At 40.1% G+C, this 24,301-nt stretch overlaps 1 protein-coding gene across 3 annotated transcripts; it reads left to right on the top strand.

Annotated features, from left to right (window-relative positions):
• Positions 1 to 6,573: 6,573 nt before the first annotated feature.
• Positions 6,574 to 20,628, top strand: LOC106823016 (tigger transposable element-derived protein 1-like). 3 transcript variants are annotated; one of them, XM_014828460.3, is made up of 3 exons: positions 6,574 to 6,708; positions 11,213 to 13,112; positions 20,382 to 20,628. In XM_014828460.3, the coding sequence occupies exon 2, from the start codon at positions 12,009 to 12,011 to the stop codon at positions 13,077 to 13,079; it is 1,071 nt and encodes a 356-aa protein (XP_014683946.2). In that variant the 5' UTR covers positions 6,574 to 6,708; positions 11,213 to 12,008; the 3' UTR covers positions 13,080 to 13,112; positions 20,382 to 20,628. The 3 variants fall into 3 exon arrangements, with proteins under 3 accessions (XP_014683946.2, XP_070375980.1, XP_044635428.2); XM_070519879.1 differs by having other exon boundaries at positions 20,241 to 20,628; XM_044779493.2 differs by lacking the exon at positions 6,574 to 6,708 and adding an exon at positions 10,830 to 11,027.
• Positions 20,629 to 24,301: the final 3,673 nt, after the last annotated feature.

Genomic DNA, 24,301 nt, shown 5'->3' with positions numbered 1-24,301 from the left:
CAGTATATGTATTCCATATTATTATTCATAGTCTGCGTACCCAATTTTAAGATAGTTTCTTCTCTTGTATGATTATTTGCTATTTTAATACTTATTAGTACCTCAAAAATAAAGTAAAATAGGAGAAAATCAATTTGTTATTGCCTCCATATTTTCCATTGGTCAAATTTAATGGACACAATTAAATTCTCATTGTATGTCTCTATTTTGATGAATGTAGGTTAATTTTTATCAGCCTAATTTATTTATAAGCCTAAATTATCTTTATAAAACACAGGCACAATTTCTGGGTTAAAGATTGTTTTTAAAAAGTCACATCTAGCCTCATCTCCTGTAACCACCCTGCATGCATTGAATCACGTCTTCCAGTCGTGGTAAACTACTCGCAGTTTGCCAAATGAGTCATATCTGAAACGCTGCCTGAAATGTTCCCCTCTTGCCCCCATCACCTTTCCTCCTTCTAAAATTCAGGTCATAAATCACTCACTAACCATCCTTGTCTAATTCCCCTGGAGTCCTAAATTCTTCTTCTGTACTACCACAGTGTTTTGCACAAAGCTGTGGGAGTAGGCACATCCCATTAAACTGTAATTAAATGCACGCTTATTTATCTCTTGCTGGACTGTGCTGTTTCAACTTGGCTAAGGTGGTGAATTACGTTTCCCAGAATCCCATTACTTGAGTAGCTCAGTTAGAGTTCAAAGGAAGCACTTGAGAAAGATTTGGAAAATGGAAGCCTACTAAATTCTTAACTTATTTTTTATGTCTAGTGAATAGATGTTTCACTTGAATCACCACAATATAGAGTCCACAGCCCCTCCACTGGTTCTAGAATCGAGTCAGTTCACAGACCTCGGGCCTTTCGAATGAAACAGAGGCCTGATCTTGAGGAGGGACTGTGCAACACTGCTAGAAACTAGTCCTGTAACTCTTCCTCTTCCTCATCTCCAAAGGGACCTGCAGCTATTTACCAGAGTGACTGTGCATTATGGAAGGGAAATTACACTTTCTAGAGATTACTGGACATTGCTTCTAAAGTGATACTCATTCCTGGGGATGCTTAATATCATTATGGTCCACTAGTCAAAGTAGGAGTTTATAGATGTGATTAATGTAGTTTTGGCTCAGTTCCATTTCACAGTGAGCCTACTGGGTCCCCAAATTTATTCTATGGTTGTTTTTCCCATTCCCAAATGCAAAGTTAGAAGAAAAATACTCAAGTTCTGGTAGTATTTCTATATTGGTTCCTGATCTGTGGAGTGAGGACTATTATAGTAGGAAAGCTAAAGTTGAACTGGCTCTACCTCCAAAATAATAAACTAAAAGCAATGTAACACTCTTGGAGGAAATGCGAAATTTAGGGCCTCCACCAAGGACCTAAAGGATGCAGTGGTTGTACAGGACAGTTGAATCTTGCAAAATGACAATGGAGTACCATAAACTTAATCATATGGTAACTCCAATTGCAGATGCCAATCCAGTTGTGGGTTTTTTCACTGAAGCAATGAACACATGCCTTGTTAAAAGGTATTAATGTGGTGAATGCTTTTATGGCTGTGCCTTTTAATAAAGGATGCTAAAAGCAGTTTGCTTTCACCTGGCAAGATCAGCAAAACTGTATCAACTCTCCAGCCTTATGTAATAATCTAGTTCACAGGGGTCTTGATAGCCTCTATATTCCACGATATATTATGCTGGCCTTTTACATTGATGATATCATGCTGATCTTATCTGGTGAGCAAAAAAATAGCAGATATCCTAGATACCTTGACTAGATACATACATGCCAGAGATGGGAAATAAACACCTCAAAACACAAGGCCCTACTATTCTGGTAAAATGTCTAGGGTCCAATGTTCTGGAGGTATGTTGAGATATATTTTCCAAGGTGAAGGGTTCTTCGGATTTGCAGTGTGCAGCTTTGGCTTATTTAATAAGAGACCTAAAGCCTATCAGTTTTGAATGAGGACTAGATCAAAACAATGCTCTGTAATAGGTCCAAGCTGCCGTACAAATTGATCTGCCACTGGAGCCTGATAACCCAGGAGATCCAAAACTGCTTGAAGTGGTTGCAGCAGATGGAAATGCTGTACAAAGCCTTTGACAACTCTTCATAGAATCACATTGCAAACCTTCAGGATTTTGGAGCAAAGCTCAGTCATCATCTGAAGATGTGTTCTCTTTTGATAGCTTCTGGCTCGCTACTGCACCCCAATAAAGACAGAACATCTGACTATGAGCCACTAGGTAACCATTCAACCTGATCTGCCCTTGAAGAACTGGGAGACGTCTAAGCCACCAAGTAATAAAGTTGAGTGTGCATAGCAGCACTCTATCATCCAGTTGAAGTTTTACATACGAGATTTACCTGGAGGTAAAATTAAGATAACACAAGCAACTTAGACTTGCATGGCTCCTTCTCCTGCGGCATTGCCTCTTTTCTCTCAACCCGAACATGGCTATATAGGGACTTTCTTGACGGAGGAAGAAAAATTCTAGTCTAGTTTATAGATAATTCTGCATAATATACTGGCATCACCTGAAAGTAGACAGCTACAGCACTACACCCCTACTCTAGGGGACCCTTCGGCAGCGCCATTTTTCAGGAACCATGAAGGACTGTGATGAAGGGAAACCCTTTCAGTGGGCAAAACTTCAAGCGATGCCCTAGTTGTTCATTTTTCCTGGAGGTGGAGATGATCAGAAGCGCACATCCATACTGACTCATAAGCAGTGGCCAATAGATTGGCTGGGTGATTATGAACTTCAAAGGAACAGAATTGGAAAATGGGTGACAAAGAGGTCTGGGGAAGAGGTGTGTGATCAGAACTCTCTGACTGGTCACAGTATGAAGATATTTTTGTCCCATCGTAAATGCTAAGAAAGAAATGCAGGAGGATAGGATGGAATATGTAGAAGGGTTTAAATCAGTAATTCTCAGGTTTTAAGGGGTAGTCACAGACGCTTTTAAAAACTTCATGGTAGACAGATCTTCTCTCCAGAAAAAAACACATACAGTACATACTGTACACTTTCTGGAGGTTCATAAATCTTCTAAACATATCTACAACCTTCTTTGACTCAAGGTCAAGAAAATCTCTTTTAAATAATACAGATATATGAACAATTGGAAATCAACTAATTACAAGATTTCAAACGGAAGTTAAAATCCTTTGAAGCCTAGCCCCCAAATAAGCAGCATGTTAACTGGATACATTTACAAACCAGGATCTATTCAGTCTCTTTCCCACTCAGTCTCTTTATTTTATTCTCTTTGCCTTGTTCACTCTCTTTAACTAAAGAACCACAAAATTTTGTAAATGCTCTTAGAGATCAACTAACCTAACTTCCTATGCCTTGGGTTTTATTGATGAAGAAACAAATCCAAAAGGTGAGTTACAAGCATGATACGATAGAAAATAAGACATAAAAATAAAAATTATGACTAATATTTACAGTGCACTTACTTTCTTTGTGCCAGACACTGTTCTAAGTGCTTTACAAGTATTGTCACTTAATTCTCACCCAACCCTGTCATTATCATCTAAGCAAACTGAAGCTTGAGAAGTAAATTAATTTGTCACAAGTCACACGGCTGGGATGTGATGAAAGTTGATACAGGGTCTGACATAGATAGAAGTTAGGTGCATAATTAATAGCAGTTTCTTTTCTTTTTCTTTCTCAATAGAACTATTTCATGAAGGAGGGACTAGAACTCAATTTTCCCAACTCCAAAGCCTTTTCTACTCATAAGCCCTCAGTCTTGCCTTCTCCTCTACTGCCCTCAACCTGAACATAGTTAATAAAGCATCTATATTTGACTAAATGAAATTTGCTTCCTTTTTTTGACTTAAAAATCAGAAGTTTCCCTTGAGTCCACCCCTACAAAAAAAGCTTAACTGAATCAAGTTGCTTTCTCCTTCTTTGTATTTTTTATCTGCCCTTCCTCATATTTCACAATAATATGAAAATTCTTCTGGTACTAGTGAAAAGAACTTTCTGAATATTTCAATAATCATACATATTAACTCACATATTTTTATAAATTTATATTAATATACATACAAACCTCCAAATTATTATAGTCTGTTTTTATTATCACTAAACACACCCCTTACCTGAGATCTAGCCATCTGACATATTTGGGCAGACTTGAGTTGATAAGAAAAAATAAACTAATCCTCTCAAAAAAAAAAAAAAAGTGGTATTTGCTCTTTCACCAGATTCTAACATCTGTTACTGAGGTTAATATCACCACCACCATCCCTAAGAGAATACTGCAATTCTTCAACTAGGTCAGTTAAGAGCCTGCCCTTCCACAAGCTGCCAGATTCCCTTTCTATGAAATGGTTTAGTTTGCCAAACCATTTTCTTATACCTCAAGCAATGTGCCTCTTCATGATCTCTTCCTTAAATCATTATGGAAAAGAGGCAAAACATCGCTCAACATAAAGACTTCCTAGACCCTCAAACATCAAAATTTCACATGTTTTTCTAGTCTTAGAAGTTATAACCAGCTCACCTAATGAAGAAAATAAGGGATAAATATGTTTAGCAAAAAGTCAAATAGATGCATGTGATCAGCAAATATGAATTAAGAAATTTCAATAATGCCCGGGCAAAAAAAGAATTGAAATGAGGAAATAAGTTTTCTAGTTTTCCAAACAAAGTACTCCTCTTGGTAGTGAGTAACTGACTTTTCCAAGTGGTTTGATTAACTCAGAAACCTGACTGGGTGAAAGTTTTTGTTTGGCAAGGGAGAAAAACAACTTCCTGCTATTGCATCCAAAATGGGTTTTGAAGGAATGTTTCCTACCGGAGTATCACATGACTCTGCTCACCAAGTACAGCAACATGTTGCTCTTGGACTTCGTAAGGAAATGATTCTTGTGTCCAAACTATCTGAAAGCTTCTGAACTACACTGTTGGGTGTAGTTCTTCATTTCTGAAGGACCCTGTCAGGCGTAGTTCTTCATTAGAAAAAATGAGGGACTTGCTTTATAGCACATTTACACATGTTTATAATCAGAGGGAGTGCCTGATCAAGAACCACTGGGACATTGCACACTTTGCTTTTTAATTTAGGACTCAGGTTAGAACTTATCAACTGAGACATTTATCTTATTTTAAAAAGTTGATTGTATATCCATTTTTTCAGCCCAGAATATTCTATAAAATCTTTTGTGGCAAATTCTTCCAATTTTTCACCTTGTATTCCCAGTGCTGCACTACTAGACCTTGGGAGTTTAATCATACTTTCTCCTGTACGAAGATTGTGAATATCCACGAGTCCTTTTAAGACAATTTTGGGATTTGGTCATCAGGCTTATTAACAAGTTACTTTAGGGATCCACAAGCAACAGAGGCAAAGCTTACAAAACAGTCACCAATCCAGTATTTGACAGATTTTAGGATTCAAAATGAGATGACAATGCACCAAAAATGTTACTCTGTAGTAGCTCTTTTTCTTCCATTTCAAAAATTTGTCACAAAACTCCTGCTGCAGGATATCAGGCAGTTCCTCTGAGGAAATGATTGTTTTTTAATGTATAGTAAAACATCTATTCATCCACGTCTTCCTTCTGTTGTTCACTATATCCCAATCGTGTACTTGTGCAAACAGTAGCACACTAACTAGAAAAGCTCATTTCCATTTTCTGGACTTGAACTTTTTACAGCAGGGATGAAAAACCTGAGCCTGACAGATGTTGTGGGTGTAGAGAAAATAACCACTGACACAGGTGTGCCTTTCGAATAGGATTCATTGGTTGATTTTTCAGAGCAGCCAGAGGTCCACATGTGGCAAGACCAGAAGAATGAAAACGATTTCTCTGTAACGTTATCGAAACCATGTCATTCTCACTTTGCCTTGAACAGTACCTAAATTTAAAAAAGAATACAAGTGTGGTTAAATACTGGGAAAGATCCTCATTTGAGAGCATACCTCACTCAACAAAAATTATCAGTGCTTACGAAAGCGTAACTTAAAAACGTGTCAGTGTCCACAGTGTATTATAAGCAGCAGGACAGGACACCAGGGAATTTTGATCCCTATACCCTAAAGCCTAGAAAAGGGCCTGGTACCTGATAATGATGCTACCTTCCGAGCAGTTACAACGTGCCAGACACGTTGTAATTCTTTGGGGAAAATTTGGGCTAAGTCAAGGCAGGGGTGGCCTCTGAGGTACCGTAGAAATTAGGGGTCATGTCCGAGGTAGAACGAGGTCTGCCTTCGTAAATAGGAAAAAGAGACAGAAAGAAAAGCAAAAATAGATGGGCAAAGAGTGGGGAAGAGACAGCGGCCCTTCCAGGCCCAAACGCCCGCTGGGGGATGTGGAGCACGACGCAGAGTTCCACGTGGAGGGAGCCCCAGCGGCCGCGCCCCTCGCTGGAAGGAAGGGACCGGACACCACTGGCACCTGCCTTCGCCCTCCTGGGCGAGGACGCCCGGGCCTGAGGAACAGACGACGCCACTCTTCAAGCCCGGAAGCGGGACGGCCGCCGTCCCAGGAATGCGGCGGACAGGGCTGCCGCCCAGGCACCGCCCACATGCCACGCGTGTTGTGATTGGCCCCAGCTCCCCTCTGGGGCCACGGCCCGAGCTTCCTATTGGTCACGACACCGAGCACGCGCCCTCCGACGTGCGCGCGGGCGCAGGGTTGGCGGAGTTGGCGTTCTCGGGGAGCATCCTCGGCCAGGTACCCGCAGGTGAGGACGCGGCTGCGGCTTTCCCGGCGTTGGGCCGCCTGGCCAGCACAGGCCCGAGGGGAGACGGGCCGGAGGGGAAGCGGCCCAGGGTCGGCGAGGGCACCGGCCTCCGCGCTCCTGCGTCCCTCCCCGGGCCGGGGCTGGGCGCGCGCGGCTCGGTCAGGAGCCCGGCCCCGCGGGGCTGCGGTCGGAGGGCGGGTGCGCCGGGCACTCGGGCGGGGCCTCCCGGAGCGGGTCCCCGGCGGCGCCGGTCTCTCAGGCCGCTGTGGGCTCCTCCTCCGTCGGCGTGTGTGTTCCAAACACTCTTGTAGACGGGGTTAAAGGGCACATCGGGGCGCGGGGACGCGTGGGGTGTCGGGAAGGGGCTGGAAACGCGGGAGTGTTCGGAGCGTGCACGGGGGTCCTGCCCCAGCACTTCTCCCCCTGACCTTGGCCCTGCAGGTGTCGGGGAACCGCCTCTGGGAAACGTGGGGCCGCAGTACCTGCTTTGTAAGGTGGGGGTGGGACTAAGGGGTTCGTCCTCTGAAGCACCCACAGCTGTGCGTGGCTCCCAGAAGGGATGTAATTGTCAGCTGTGATAAGAAAGGTTGTCATCATTAGTTTCAAAATACTGGGTCATGCCTAATTGTATATTGGCTTTTCTATATTATTTTTGGGAGTTAGAGCGTCATTTATGCATTTAAGAAATATGTGTTGACATTTAACGTCACTCATTCATTTAAGAAATATGTACCTGCTGTTGGCCAGGTGCTGGTCTGATGCCTAAGAATAGAGTTGAATTAGATATATTCAGTGAATTTATTTTTTAATGTGTTGGCTAACGTGGTTATTTTCCGTTTTTTTAAGGCTTAATTTGCTTTTAGTCGGGTGTAATTGTCTAGAGGAGCATAAACTTAATTTTAACTCTTAGTCCCAGTCCAAAAGCCTAAATTATGGTTTGAGTTTCAGTTTAAATCCCTCTTTACAAATCTTTGCTGACTGTTCCCCTAGATTTGGACAGTGTAATGAGTATGAAAATTCTGTGAGTGAGTTTATTTTACTCTTGATCTGTGGAAAAGCATAAATGTTTGAGAGTCTTTGAAATGTTTTTCAATGATAATATACTCTTTTTCAGAGTATAGGCAAGGTCACTTGTGTACTATGGGTACTTTGCTCGGCATTAGAATGAAAGATCCATCAAGAAACATGCAATTGTAATTGAATTTTTTTCGTTCTTGAAAAGAGCAACAACAACAAAAAAGCCCCTTTTGTGAGTGCTGCTGTCTTTCAGTCACTGTCTAATTGCATTTTTTGGATAGATATTCTTATTATCTCCACTTTAGAGGTAAAGAATCCAAAATCAGGTCAGTTTAGTAGCTTGCTCAAAGTTACACATCTCATAAATGGCACATTTCGGGATTCTGACCTATGTAGTCTGACTCTAGATTCTGACTTTGAACTGCTGTTTTTCTGAATTAGGGATTGACTTCTCTATTACCCCTAGTTTAATTGTGAATATTCTCTCTTTTTTAAGTACATTGGGAGTTAATGCCATTAACTCCAGTCCAAAAGCTAATTTAACCTATCTCTGGTAGAGTAGGTACAGATTCATCCTCCTCTAGAATTTTTGTGCTATATTATCTGTCTTTTTTAGTAAATGAGGGACATTTTCCTGTTAACGTAAGAGTATATTGTAGAATCTTTGAAGGGCCAAAAGCATTTCAGAGAAGAGATAGATAAATCTAGTATTTTTATTAAAACAATTTTTTGTTTGTATTTTTGTGTGGATGTTGTTGCGGTCTTAAAGATTTGAGGGACTTGGTATCTTGCAAGTCTGTTACTGTGTAATATATATTTTTTCTATTTTCAATACTGTGTAGCTTATAGTAATCAAAGTTTCCTCGTCATTGTACAGACATGCTACAACTATGGCAATTTTAAACCTTTCTTGAAGGAATGGCCATATGTGGTTTTGTGTTTACAGGCACACCTTGTTTTACGGCACTTTGTTTTATTGCTCTTTGCAGATATTACATTTCTTACAAGAACTTCCACCAGCAAAGAGATTATGACTCGCTGAAGGCTCAGATGATAGTTAGCCTTTTTTTAGCAATAAAGTATTTTTTGGTTAAGATGTGTACGTTGTTTTTTTAGACATAACGCTATTGCCCACTTAATAGACTACGGTATACTGTAAACGTAACTTTTATATGTACTGGGAAACCAAAACATTTGTATGACTTTGTTGCGATATTTGCTTTGTTGCGGTGGTCTGGATCAAACCTGCAATATCTCTGAGGCATGCCTGTATATCCATTCCTGGAGAGGAATTGTTTTTCCAGTCCTTGGAACACCCTCACCTAGCCCAGTGTAGAATCACAGACACCTTCATCTGATGCCTGGTTCTTAACTAGGGCAACTCATCAGAATCTCCATGGGAGTCTTTACAGACTGTCTGTGTCTAAGTCTTACCTTCCTAGAGAGTCTGATTCGGTAACTTTACTGAGAGACTCAAGCCCCCTGGCTTAATTTGATAAGGATTTTGGGTTGAGGACCGTTGGTGTGAGTTGGCACAGGGAATTTGCCTCATCCTCTTTCTTGCTAATCACGTAACTTTGAATCCATGCTTAAGTTTGCATGTGATATAAGGTGGCATTAATAAGATACTGGCCCATTAGGGATCATCAGAGTGGGAGCTAGTATTGTTTATGAATTTACAAGGTTATTGCTGAAGGAGTTAGTGTTAAAATGCTCTGAAGGAGAGAGAGAATGGTAGTAAATTCAGGTTTGAAAGTAGATGTACATGGACTACTGTGGTGGTCTGGTGGCCCCCTACACTATGGGCCCGTCAAGCCTCTGCAAAAGTTACTGCCCAGGACTACATAGGACCTGTAGCAGTTTCATGGTCTAAGTTGAGCTATTTCTCTTTAGACCTCCATGTTATACTGTTTCAGACAGTTCAGGCTGCAATAGGCTTTTATCCCACAAGACGTGAGCCACTAGATTATCAACCATGCTACTTCAAAACTCATCCCACTAGTACTCCTACAACGTGGAATCTACGAGAAGCATGCCTCAGAAGGAGGAGAGTGGTCAGGTGGGTTGCATGCTGCCAAGACATTGGATTTGGCAACGGGGAGGCACTGGTGACCTTGAGAAGGCCAGTTTCAGTGGAGCAGGGATAGAACCTCAGAGGGGCTGAGGAGAAGGTGAACAATACAAAGAACTTCTTCAGAGTATTTGGTGAGAGGTGCCAGGCTGAAATCAAATCCATTTATTCATTGCGTACAAATGTGAGGCACCCTTAGGATGTGGGGAGATACAGGGATAAATGTGATACCTGCCCTACCCTCAGGGAGTTTACTACCTATTGGGAAAGTCACAGAAGCACTTAGATAGTAAGTGTTTTGTATGGGGCTGCCAGAGCGCACAGGAGGGGCACTTCACCATGTCTTAAGTTAGATGACTTAAGACATATAAAAGCACCAGAAAGGGGCCAGCACACAGTGAGTGCTCAAAATGTCTGTTGGTAATAATAGCAACATTTACATAGCACATGTTATATAGTAAGCATAATTTAACTCATTTAATTTTTACACCATTAGTGACTAGTTATTATTGCCACTTACAGATGAAGAAACTGAGGCATACAGGGTAATGTGCCACCAGAGGTCTCACAGCCCTTAAGTGGCAAAGCCAGGATTTGTATCCATGCAGTCTGGTTTACCTGTAAGCTATATCGGCTCTTTTTTAATGTGAAAGTGTGTGTGTAAAGGTAATAGCTAATGGCTTTTCTTTGAGATGTGTCCAAGCTGAGAGCTAAAGCCAGGCTAAATGGCTGAGGCTGGGAGATGTTCCAAGCTGAGGGGCAAGAGTGAAAAAAGGCTTAGAGGTGTAAAAAAGAGCTTGGCGCTTTGAGGATATGTCCCAAAGTGTGCCTTGAGAGACGAGAGACAAAGATGAGCTGACAGGTTAACAGGACCCAGGTCCTGGAATCCCTTAGACTCTTATTAAAGAATTTACTTTCACCCTGTGGGCAGTAAGTAGGAAGCTTTTTTTTTTAATTTATTTTTTTGAGGAAGACTAGCCCTGAGCTAACATCTATGCTTATCTTCCTCTGTTATGTGGGACACCTGCCACAGTATGGCTTGACAAGTGGTGCATAGGTCCTCACCTGGGATCCGAAACAGTGAACCCCGGGCCGCCAAAGCGGAACCTGCGAACTTAACTGCTGGACCACCAGGCTGGCCCCAATAGGAAGCTTTTGAAAGACTTTAAGTACTAGAGGAACAGCATCAGCTTTGCGTTTTAGAACCATCTCTGTGACTGCAGGCCTAAGGGTAAGTGGGGAGGGTGAGTGGGGTCATCAGTTAGGAGACAGATCTGTTTTCCAAAGAAAACATGGAAAGTGGTGATCTTGGAGTCAGAACAAGGGAGTTTAGTGAATTAAGGAGGATTTGGTCAGAGCTTTGTTGTAAAAATCCATGCATCCTAAAATAGTAATGTTTCTTTTTTTCTTTTCTAGAGATGATAAATAGCCAAGCATTTAAGTGATGGATAGTCAGAGCTGAAAAACTAGATACATTGAAAATGTTGACTACTTAAAGCAAAGAGAAATAGTATCTTCAGGATGTTAGGTTACAAAACTAGAAATTAAAGGACGAGAAGAAGACCTTTTTGGCTGAAGACTCTGAAACACTATTCCTCTGAAGCTAAGACTTTTTCTTTTAACATTTCCTGGAGGGTGTATTGGTATGGAGTTGGGTGGGTAAGCACTTAACAGTGAAAAAGAAACCCTCCTGATATTACATAATTCGCCATCTGCCATCACCTCCCTTCTTGTGCCTATGACCCTCCCCAAACTGCCCTGTTGCTCGTAGGTAGCTTGCTGAGCTGAGAGGCAGCCCTCACTCCATCAGTACCTCCTGGAGATGCCTTTGCATCCTGGAGAACTTTGCAGAGTTCTTGACCAGTTTGCAGAAATCTGTGTCTGTATCTATATGCAAAGGCTTCCTGATACGATACACAGGCATACCTCGTTTTATTGCGCCTCACTTTATTGCACTTCACAGATACTGCATTTTTTACAAATTGAAGGTTTGTGGCAACCCTGCGTTGAGCAAGTCTGTCTACACCATTTTTCCAACAGCATTTGCTCACTTCATGTCTCTATGTCACATTTTTGGTAATTCTTGCAATATTTCAAACTTTTCATTATTATTATATTTATTATGGTGATGAGTGATCTTTAATGTTACTATTGTAATTGTTTGTGGGTACCAGGAACCACATCCATATAACACGGCAAACTTAATGGGTAAATGTTGTGTGTGCTGGCTGCTCCACTGACTGTTCTCCTGTCTCTCCCTCTCCTTGGGCCTCCCTGTTTCCTGAGCAACAGTTTTGAAATTAGGCCAATTAATAACCCTGCAATGGCCTCTAAGTGTTCCAGTGAAAGGAAGAGTCGCACATCTCTCACTTTAAATCAAAAGCTGGAAATGATTAAGCTTAGTGAGGAAGGCATGTCGAAAGCTGAGATAGGCAGAAGGCTAGGCCTCTTGCGCCAAACAGTCAGCCAAGTTGTGAATGCAAAGGAAAAATTCTTGAAGGAAATTAAAAGTGCTACTCCAGTGAACACACGAATGATAAGAAAGCGAAACAGCCTTATTGCTGATATGGAGAAAGTTTTAGTGGTCTGGATAGAAGATCAAACCAGCCACAACATTCCCTTAAGCCAAAGCCTAATCCAGAGCAAGGCCCTAACTCTCTTCAATTCTATGAAGGCTGAGAGAGGTAAGGAAGTCGCAGAACAGAAGTTTGAAGCCAGCAGAGGTTGGTTCATGAGGTTTAAGGAAAGAAGCCGACTCCGTAACATGAGAGTGCGAGGTGAAGCAGCAAGTGCTGATACAGAAGCTGCAGCGAGTTATCCTGCAGATGTGGCTGAGTTGCTACAATCTCACAATAAAACGTTAGCGGATAAGGAGTTGCTTCTTGTGGATGAGCAAAGAAAGTGGCTTCTTGAGATGAAATCTGCTCCTGGTGAAGATGCTGTGAAGATTGTTGAAATGACGACAAAGGATTTAGAATATTACATAAACTTAGTTGATAAAGCGGCGGCAGGGTTTGAGAGAATTGACTCCGATTTCGAAAGAAGTTCTGCTGTGGGTAAAATGCTATCAAACAGCATTGCATGCTACAGAAAAATCGTTTCTGAGAGGAAGAATCAGTCAATGCGGCGACAAACTTCTTTGCTGTCTTATTTTAAGAAATTGCAGCAGCCACCTCAACTTTCAGCAGCCACCACGCTTATCAGTCAGCAGCCATCAACATCGAGGCAAGACCCTCCACCAGCAAAAAGATTACGACTTGCTGAAGGCGCAGATGATGGTTAGCATTTTTTAGCAATAAAGTATTTTTTAATTAAGGTATGTACTTTTTTTTTTTAGACATAATGCTATATTGCACACTTACAGACTACAATATACTGTAAGCATAACTTATATGTGCTGGGAAACCAAACAATATTTGTGCAACTTGCTTTATTGCGATACTCACTTTATTGCAGTAGTCTGGAACCAAACCCACAATATCGCTGAGCTCTGTCTAGATACTAGGGTTGATCAGGTGGATATTTAACTCTTGTGAATTTATGCTGCCAAAATTATTTTGATGATGTACAAATAATTTAGAATTCTTAGGAGGTATCCCTTTCGTAATATACTGAATTTTTGGCTTGTTAGATTTAAGTGCACATGTACAGCATACCTGATTATGTATTAATAAAACTTCCTCAAAAGATTATTATCAAAGCTGTATTTCTGCTAATATTTGAAAGTGCTTATAAAGTTCATGTTTTGGAGCCTGAAAGTGTAAAGTGTATTTTGAAATTTTATTTTGGTATTTTTTAATATTCATTTCTAACATTGGTTTTGGTTGATGAGGTTAACATTGTCAAATTTCAAACTTTTTATGTATACAATTTCAGGGCATGTGTGAAGTAACCTGTGAAACATACACACATGCTTGATAATAAATGCATTTTCTCACATTGATTACATAAAACAACCTTTAAAATAGTGGGATGGGTATGATGCCTGTATTACAGGCAAAGAGACTAGTGCATAACAAAATGAAGTAACTTGTCTGAGCACACAGTGCTGGTTATGGAAGAAGGTGGAAGGCAAATTAGTTCCACTCTGCTCTGCTGTGCTGCCTGGGGGAGGAGGTTCCCTGAGAGTTTGTGCTACTTAAACACAAGGGTTTATGAATGTTTTCTAAGCCTGTTGGTATTCAAAATAGGCTTACTTCATTTCGTCCTGAAGTGAAGACAATTACACGCAGTATATAACTTATTAATAGGTGTAAGAAATAATATATTAATTGTTGTGTATTGATTTAATATGTTTCCTGATCCACTTGTTTATGACTTAAGTGAAGTTGTCTTAATCCACTTGTTTATAATGAAGACAAAACAAAAGTTGTTTTGATATAAGAATGAAGTGAGTTGTGTCAGGATGTCATCTCATCTGTTGTCTGTGATAAGAACTCAGTAGCCCAGCTGCTGAGGGGCCTCGCTGAGGGCTGATCAGTAAGAACGTGTCTCCATATGTTCTTGGCTATGGGCATTGCCCCAACTGTGGCAAGGGGATGTTTAGACTATAAATACCAAGAGTTAGTGAGGATTATTCCAGAGTTTTGGTCTGGGCAAGACACCACTTTTCTGACCTAAATAAACTCTCCAAAGACCTTGGGGCATTAGCTCCTATGATGGTAAAGGCGACTCCCTCATCGGTAGTAGTGACAAACCAACCGCACAGTGGCTCCATGAAGGAGATTAGTCTGCCCACCAACACCAGTGCTGTCATTCCCTAGCAACATGCCCTGGAACAATAGTATGATTAATCTGTCATTGGTTCGGAGCATGGTATGTTATGTTAGTTACGTCTTTGTTGGCTTGTTAAGAGACATTGTCCTGTCTGCTGTTGGCTTGTGAAACTATTATAAGTCCCACAGTGAACCTGTGTTCAATAAACTGTTGGCAAGAATAGTCTCAGTCTCTGAGCATAATTTTGCCCCCAAAATGAAACAATTGGCATAGTTGGCAAAACTGACCCAAAAGTAATAATAATTAAAATTGGTCGGTGCTGTGGGATATGTCATACTCTATTACAAATTTGAAATGTAGATTCATAAATTATGTTAAATTTATAACTTACCAAATTCTAGTAAAGCCCATTACTGGATTGACAAATTTTAAACTTAATGTACTACTTAACCATCTATGGCATCCTGCTAAAATTATAAATAAGCTGTGAATGGACAAACTGATGGAGCTGTTCAGATACTAACATTGGCCATAATAATTACTACATAATTACTGCTACTTTACTGTGTTATAAACCATTTGGAATGCTCTATTAAGCGTCTATAATAAAACATACTTTGAGCACAATTGTGGAAGGCAGAAGGACGTAGCAAACATGCCTTGCTCATTAACCATACCAGCATTACTCGAGAGCTGCTTTAGGGGTGGAATGGATTATATATTAACTTCTGAGGACCCCTGGAGACCTCTTGAAGACTTAGTCCAGACAAAAGTTGAAATTAAGGAAACTCCAGGTCGGCCTGATCACCCAACGCAGTGAGTTATATCCTATATTAAAAAGAGCAATAAGGAAGAAATTCCAGCACTCTTATTAGGAACATTACTAACATAGATGTTGACAGGCAGAAAGGAAAAGTGCTAGCACAAACAGTGATCTCCAGAGTAGGAAGAAACTCAGACCCTTTTGCTCCTAAGGGCAAAAGTCTACGCCCTGAGCACTATGATTTTTATTACCCTTTTGACCCCAGTAACTTTAACCTACTAGAAGCTAGACCCATGTAAATAGACAAAACTACAACAAATGATAATATGGAACTAATCAGAGTTATTAAAGGGAGAGCTTATACTAGACAAGAAATTACAAAAATTAGAATGAAATTCCAACAAACTGATTGGGACACAGAACCCGGTGGATATTAGATTTATGGTCCAGAGGAGGACACAGCCTGAATCTCATAGGAGCAGAGCTTGTACAACTTGAACCCATTACCACTGATGCTTAATTTAATCAACACTTTTGAGCATTTGGAGAACATAATACTAGTTTACAAAGATCTTTGTTTGGGGAGCAGCAACCTGGAGATTAAGATGGCCTACCTAATATATTATCCTTTAAAACATCTCCATGGAGGGGCTGGTCCCGTGGCTGAGTGGTTAAGTTCACGAGCTGCGCTGCAGGCGGCCCAGTGTTGTGTCGGTTCGAATCCTGGGCGCAGACATGGCACCGCTCCTCGAGCCACACTGAGGCGGCATCCCACATGCCACAACTAGAAGGACCCACAACTAAGAATATACAACTATGTACCAGGGGGTTTTGGGGAGAAAAAGGAAAAAAATAAAATCTTTAAAAAAAAAATCTCCATGGAAAACAGCAAAGGAAGCTACTAATATAATAATGAAATTAGGACTATTGACTATAATTTATGCCGGAGACAGACGCCTTCACTGCTACAACCAGAAACAACCAAACAAATTTAAAAAGTCATCCTGAAGGCTGCATCCACTGCTACAACCAGAAACAACCAAACAAATTGAAAAAGTCCTCCTAAAAGCTGTATCACCACAGGACAGAACATCATTATTTACAGTATTTTCAGGCACCAGGAACACAGCAGAGCTGATTGGCTTGCTGAGAACAGCTGAGGAGGAGCAAAGTCAAGATCAAATCAATAGCTTTAACACTAATATATAGAGACAAAACAGGCGTACGCCTTATGTAAACAGATCCAATCAAAATAAACCATATAGACCTAAATCTATGAGGCCCCTTTGGCCACCTAAACTATTTGGGTCACCACCCTTTAATCCAAATTATAAAAACAGAAACTCAGTAGAAACCCCAGAAACTACTTATAGTGTCAGACAAATGGAAGTAATCTACCTTTTAAAGGAAATACACCTACGGAAAATAGGTCCACTAATGCATTTACTGTAAATAATAGCTCCTTTATTAAACCCAATTCCATTAATAAACAAGCCACTGATAGGGGAAGGAGAGAAAACCCAATGAACCCCCTATAGGGATTCAGCATTCTCCATCTCATGGCCCATGCGACCATCATTTGTTGCAGGGGCCATGTAAATAGAAACCCCATTTGTAACCCTACATATAGTACTATGTTATTAGATACAGGGTCTCAGTGACAATGATAGAAGGATATTCTACTAATTTAGAATACTTTAACAATAAAAAGGGACTCACTGAAAGATTAAGAGGAAAACTAATACGTGGGTACATAGATTCCTAACAATTGGTGTTAGATCACCCATTAAGGCTAAATGCCTGTAGGTCCTAATTTAGAAAACATTCTTGGAATGGATGTAATAGGACACCATATAACAAGGATATAACAATTCCTAAAACTAATTTGGCTATGGCAAAATGAACTGCAATTAAGCTGCCTGTCCCATCTGAAATAATAAATATACCCCAATGCAATCTTAAGGGAGGACATACTCAAGGAAAAAATTCAGGAACTCCTAAAGAAACAAATTATTGTGCTTACTATTTTCACCATATGATAACCCAGTCTGGCCTGTTAAAAAGCCAGATGGATCATATAAATTTATAGTAATTATAGGATTTAAACACTCTCCAAAAATTGAGGGAGCACTCCCAGATACAGGCACGATCATAAACAATATCACCACTGGATCCAGAAGTTATACAGTAATGGATTTATCTGAGCTGTTCTTTGCTGTTCCATTTGATGAGAAGAGGCAACCCATGACTGTATTAACATGGGAAGGTAGACAGTATCAGTTTACTAAGTTATCACAAGGGTATCTTACCAACCCAGTGGCAGCACACAACCTAGTAACACAAGACACACAAGCCTTTCAGGAAAACACAAAACACACAAACCATTATTTCTTATATTAATGACATCCTTATTTATGGTGATAACTTAGAACAGGCTAGGGTCAAGATAGAGTTCACTGAATTCCATACGCTCAGGAGGGACAACCAACTCATGTACTAAGTCCAAGGACCCCAAACTGCAAGAAAATTTCTAGGCATAATTTGGTCCTCTGAAGGTAGGAAAATAGCAGACCTAGTCGTAAACAAGATAGATTGCATACCAACTCCTACCACAAAAGAAGAATCTCAGAAACTGATAGGACTGTTTGAATATTGGAAAACAGTACATACCACACAGGGATAATATTGAAACCCATCTATGAAATAGCTAGGAAGAGTAGGAAATTGAGATGGACAGAGACTCAAGAGGCAGTCTACTTATTTGAAAAATGCTGTAAGAACTTTTAACGCTTTGGCACCAGCTAATGAAGACTAAATATAAACTAGAGTGCCTGTAGTCACAAGGACTAAAACACTAGAACCCCAAATTTTACCCAGTTGAGTTTTGGACGAAGAAGTTCCCATGGTTCGAGAATAGATGCCAACCAATTGAAAAGCTCACTTGGATACTCTTTGAGGTACTACAAAATACAGAACCATTAACAGAAAGTAAACCAATTATGCTTAAACTCTTACAGCCTATTCTGGAGTGGGTGAAACAGACTTCTGACAGGGGGACTACCCCTGACTGTAAAGTCCTAACATGGAAATGGTATATTTCCTAGCGGACCATACGAATGGATGGTTGACCATCTGCATTAACTGAGGAAATCTGAGCAATGCCAGTAGTGGACTTGCCAGAATTTCTCAGGAGTGAGCCTATCCAAGCTCAAGCACTTGGACAGCAGGGACCACCATGGTCCACAGCACTCAACAGTGCGTGGTTTACAGATGGGTCAGCCTCCATGACACCATCCCATGCTGACAGGCCACAGCCTTGAGGGCTAGTGACAGTGTAACCGTGACAGAACCAGGCTCAGGAGAATCAGCACAATACACTGAACTAATAGCCATAAAATTGGCACTTGAACAATCTGTTAAGGAAACTCAAAATGAGGTATATCTTTTTTCAGACTCGTGAGCTGTAGCTAATGGACTAGTTCTTGTTCAGGAATGTGGCAGGAAAATGACTGGAAAATAGGAAATAAGAACATAAGGGGTAAAAACATGGCAGAAAATAGCACTGGCTGACATCTCCATCTTTATCACGTCTCTGCACATCGGAAGGACAACTCTGAAATAACTAATAACCCTGTAGACAAACTCAATAGGAAAACTAATGAGGATTTCTAAGATCCTTTCTCAAGAAGCACAATGATTCATGGCTAAGGAGGAAACCAATTCAAAGCACAATGATACATAAACGAGAAGGACAATGGAATGTAAAACCTGAACACATAGATATGCCAGTCGATAAGATCATTGCATGGGCACATCACAAAACATGTCATGCTACCATACACAGCACTAGAACATGGTTAGAGAAAAGAAACATGTATATACCTACCAAATACCTCCAATTTCAACTTGAGATGTGAGAATTGTCAAAAGTTTAAAGCTTGAGGGTCATTAATGAATATTCCAGATAAGGTTAAAGCTGACAGAACCCTGCAAATAATACAAATTGATTATATAGGACCCTTGCTTCTATCAGCGAATAAACTGCATGCACCATTGTGGGCATATGCTCAGGAATGGGATTACCCTATCCTTCAAGAAAAGTGATCAAAAATTCTCTCTCAGAGCACTGGAATTTGGATTGCTTGCTACAGTATCCCAACGATCATAGAATCAGACCAGGGCACCCATTTTATAGGAAAGCTAACTCAAGATTGGGCCAAAAACCAGGGCATAATAGGGAACTTCCAGTTATCCCACAGCCCAGCTGCCTCTGGATCAATTGGAAGGTATAATTGCTTGCTCAGGCAAAAGCTTAGGTTGCTTACTAACAATCCAGATATGAAAGCTTGGACTAAAGCCGTCTGGGAAACAGCAACATGTCTAAACCATAGATGTAAAAGGAATGGAAAACTCCTATTGAACTAATATTGCAGGCACCCACAAAGATAAGAATTAGCACTATCAACACCCTCGAATCTAAATTAAAAGAAATATTAATTTAAAAACATAATGATATATATAGTACAAGGGAAACTATAGTATCTGCCGTTAATAAAACCTACTGGGTGACCGAAGGAAAAGATGTATCAAATTAAAAAAAAAATTAAAAAGACATATGAAATTAAAACAAAATTGAAAAAGCAAATTAAAAAGACATAGCAAATTAAAGAAAACAATATGCCTCTATAAAATTTTCCAGCATGAATAGCATCATCTTCAATTGTATCAGCACGGGATGCTGGTGCTAAAAAGATATTTACTCTTTATATGATGATGCACTTTAAGTGCACTTAATAGTAGACACATTTTTGTATCAGATGCCTAATACTTAGCCTATCATGATGCAAGGTGATTATGCTCAAGGTGGTATTGGCAGTAATGACCATAACAGCTATAGATTTTCTTGAGTAGCAAGAACAACAAGGAAGAAGTAGAAATTTATAGTACACTATTTTTATTTTGCAGGCATGAATCTGCTCTGCATCTTGAACCCTATAAATATGGCTAAGTGGGTCAGTGTGGCATGCTACCTACTGGCCATACTATTTTGCTCGTTGTTCATTATGGGATATCATACTCATGCAGCTATGCATGTTCCTCCAACAGCTCCAGAAATAGCAGTTGTGCCACCATTCCAAAATGGAATGCCACCTCTGGTCCAGAGACAACTCCACAGTCTGTGACATCCTCTACTTCCTCCACAGAACACCATCCTGTCACCTTATTGCATTTGAGGACTCACCTGCATCACCAAGCCCATCCTCTCCACCCCATCTTTCACCATCAGCACCATCTACTGGCTGAGGAACCTTCAGTCAGCGAAGAAAGCAAATACTGAGGGAAGCCAAGGAAGCAGTAGAAACCTCCACTTCAATCTCCACAAGCCTCAACGAGGATCCTGAAGAACACCCCCCATTAGACACAGGCTCGGAGGGTGAAGATTGACCTGATCTTCTAACTGACTCTTAGTATTATACCCCATCACGTATACCAATACAACCAGGTACTGGCTTTTGTACTCTTCCCTTCCCTTCCCTTTGTGAAGTAGGATCAGCACTGATACATTTTAAGGACTGACTAAAAACAACCCACATTTGATTCGGATCTACTAAGTGTTTTAGCATACTATTGCACTAGAGCAGCTGCACAATATACAGAATGGGCGCTTGGGTGCCCACAGCCAAGACCCATTTCAAATATTATGGCCACTCAAATACTAGGCCATCTTGCTGCTCTTGCTCATTTCAGAATTTGGAGACTAGTTACCCACCCATTTGGCATCCCTAGGCATTGTATGTTGCTTAAATTGCTTATTATCTTATGTTTAATGGGAAAAAGCTTATATGCACCCAGTTCCAGCACAGCTACATTTCTTGTGCATATCAACACTACCACTGATCCTTACCCAGTAGATCAAAATCTTGTGCGATATAAAGGCAAATATTTGGCTTTAGCAATAGACCAAACTTGGCTACAAGAAATTACCAAATTGCCTGCATACACACATACTAATAAGGATGTATTAGAAAAGATAATTAAACTATTATGTATAAACACCAGTTTAATATCCCATGCTATGATAGAATTAAACATGCAGTAGGAAGAAAATTTCATATACCATGTTGGTTGAATATGATCAAATATACTAAAAGAAATACAATGGAGAGATTCTATGTGCTCTCTACACACAGACCTCAAAAGATTCATTTGTAGAAATGTGGCAATGCTACACCCTTGCACAATGCTCTTTGAGTACATTTCATCAATTGGCAGGGTAGAAAATGACAATGCTAGTGACAGAGAACCACAACTAGATACTCACAGGACATGTGACTGATATTCAGAGACATCACTCAAAGGCCTGTATCACTTAGCTATGTGGCAATGGGTATCTGCATGGGATAAGGTGGAGAACCATGATTATTATTTTTTTATTATGAAAATAACAGAGAAAATACCACTCACGCCACTCAGACACCCACCATACCAATTTATATAGTCAATAAGGTACTTATTGATTCCACCAAAACCATACCCGAAATAAATGACAAACTATCTCTACTTCCATACAAACAGTGTCTATATTTAGGAGTCCCATGGGAATGCAATACCACTGATGGCAGAAGTTAGACTTTGTGTCACAGAATGGCCTAACCTGTTCCGCTATGGCAATCTAACCATACATGAAACACCTCTTGCCACATCCCTAGCAGAATTCTTTAACCCTTACACATTTTTTACAACATACAGTGATTCTCTTACATATTCTTAACTCAAGTGGCAACAGAATTTTTCCATTGGTACTAACAAATCTAATTTATGAAACATGTAAACGTGGCTTATCTCATGTATTTAAGTACCCAACAGCTTACTCAAACAGTAAGGTAATGTTACAGTGTATAACAGAAAGATCCTTTCTGTTTAACAAATGCTATAGAGATGACTGTAGGCCAGGAAACATGATCAAAGCAAAACAGTCTGGAAACCAAGACAGAAGAGCATTGTACATGCACAGACAAATATTAACAGAGTAATGAAGATTGGGGAAAATAGAGCAAGTTGCTATACACAGTTCCTCTGTGTGCTCTGATGCTGTATTAAATACTTTTGCAGGATCAGACAGTATCACCCTTTTCATACTCATACTGAAGGATTATAAATTATTAATTTGGTGTTGTAACAAAACACATATAAATATTTTGGTGCCATCTATAGACTATTTCTTGACTTTTACCTTGCAAAATATTTCTAAATCTTCATGTGGGGATGTACCAAACAATGCAACTGTGAACCAAACATTAATGGTGATCCATGCCTAAGGTCAACTATTCAACTTTAAATTTTACAAACAATATATCCTTGAATAGAACATATGAATGACATACAAATCTCGTGAGTATGAGCCACAGGCAGATTGCTCCTTTAGTGATGAGACAAGAATCTCGGAACCAGTTTCTGGGATGCACACTGGGATGTACCACGACTAATGTAGAGATAAATACTGCTAGATGGGAAGCAGGAGCATGCTCATGTCAGTGTAAAAAAACTGTATGATAATAATATGTCAAAAATTGCCAATTGGAGTAAAATCGTGCTCTATGGAACAGACCACATGAAAAATTAATAGGTGACTGGTGAAAAATGAGAGTGAGAAGTAAAATATTAAACTAGAAGATTTGAACCAACCTAGAAAAACTGTTAAAAACTAATAGAGATGAGTTTATGGAATATGGAATGTGTAGTTCCAGCCATGGGTCGTGATGATACTCTAGGGATAGACATTGTCACAGCGCATCCACATGAAGACAATTGGGCAGTTATATCTTTAATTATAAATATGACAAAATTTTGTCATTTCCTACACTCCCAACTTACGCTGTTTAATCTGTATTCGCCTATTAGAATAGATCCATGGACACTATGTCCAACTTTAAAAGAACAGAGACACCTTATAAAGTGTGTAGAGTTCACAGAGGAAACCTAGCTATAATACATGCCGTTCATTAGACTCAGGGGTATACCTCTGCCTTCTAGCTCACACCACAGATTTCTACCTCAAGAACTTGGGAACCTGTGTTAGTAAAACCTCTCACGGTCATGTTGGAGCCCACAGTAGTGACCTATACCTTGAAATTTAATATACAAGTCTTTCAAGCTGGATGTGGATCCCCAAATTGTGCTCAGTTTTATCTGTCTTCATTTATGCCTGATTTACAACCTATGCCAAAAACAGATTTGCTGAAAGGAAGAAAAGCCTTACAGTTCATTATTGGACTCTTAGGAGGTTTAATTGGAGGAGCAATGGCAGCTGCTTTTTCTCAGTTCCAAATTGATCAAATCACATTAGATTTTAAAAACTTTGAAACCAAACAATCTCAATTTAACACACGTGCAATGGCAGTGTTATCATAGTTGGGTACACAGATGGATACAATTAGCAATTTATTATAAAACAAATGAATTTCATAGGGAAGTAAATATAGCAATAGAGAGTCTACATAAAACAACTGGAGAAAATGTTAAAAATAACAAAATACTATAAAAACAACATAAAAAATGTTTCTCTCAGTGTAGATTATCAATTACTGCGGTTAAGATTGGTTGATATGTGGAAGACTCAGAACAGCTGTAATCTCAGGGCAGTACTGGTCACCTGAGATAAGACAGTCCAACCAGCAGTAGAGTAGATACCACACATCCTAATGGTCGTGATTCCTTGGGCATCTGTGAAATGAGAATATTGGCACTAAAGGAGGAAACATGACATTGAGTTACCCCACTTTTGCAGTTCCCAATTTCAAAAGGGAGACTGGAGCCTACAGGCCACAGAAAGCCCCTGTATGATAGAAGGAAAATGTGTTCCTAAGGATGTGTTAGTGGAACGGAATCAAAATGTCTTTCTTATTGCTAGACCTTTGGATATACCTGTGGTACAAGTACCCATGACTATGGCCTTGATGCCTCCTCAACCAGTTAAATATAGTATGGGAAACTGGGCCATGATACTATACTCTAAGCCAAACCTT

The sequence above is a fragment of the Equus asinus genome, chromosome 10 (genome assembly GCF_041296235.1).
Source record: "Equus asinus isolate D_3611 breed Donkey chromosome 10, EquAss-T2T_v2, whole genome shotgun sequence".
NCBI classification, from domain to species: Eukaryota; Metazoa; Chordata; class Mammalia; order Perissodactyla; family Equidae; genus Equus; species Equus asinus.
The sequence above is the reverse complement of the archived record's forward strand: the minus strand, read 5'-3'. Positions and strand labels throughout refer to the sequence as shown.

Coding starts and splice junctions, on each gene's coding strand:
- LOC106823016 (XM_014828460.3), top strand. CDS start 12,009: ATGTTGTGTGTGCTGGCTGCTCCACTGACTGTTCTCCTGTCTCTCCCT.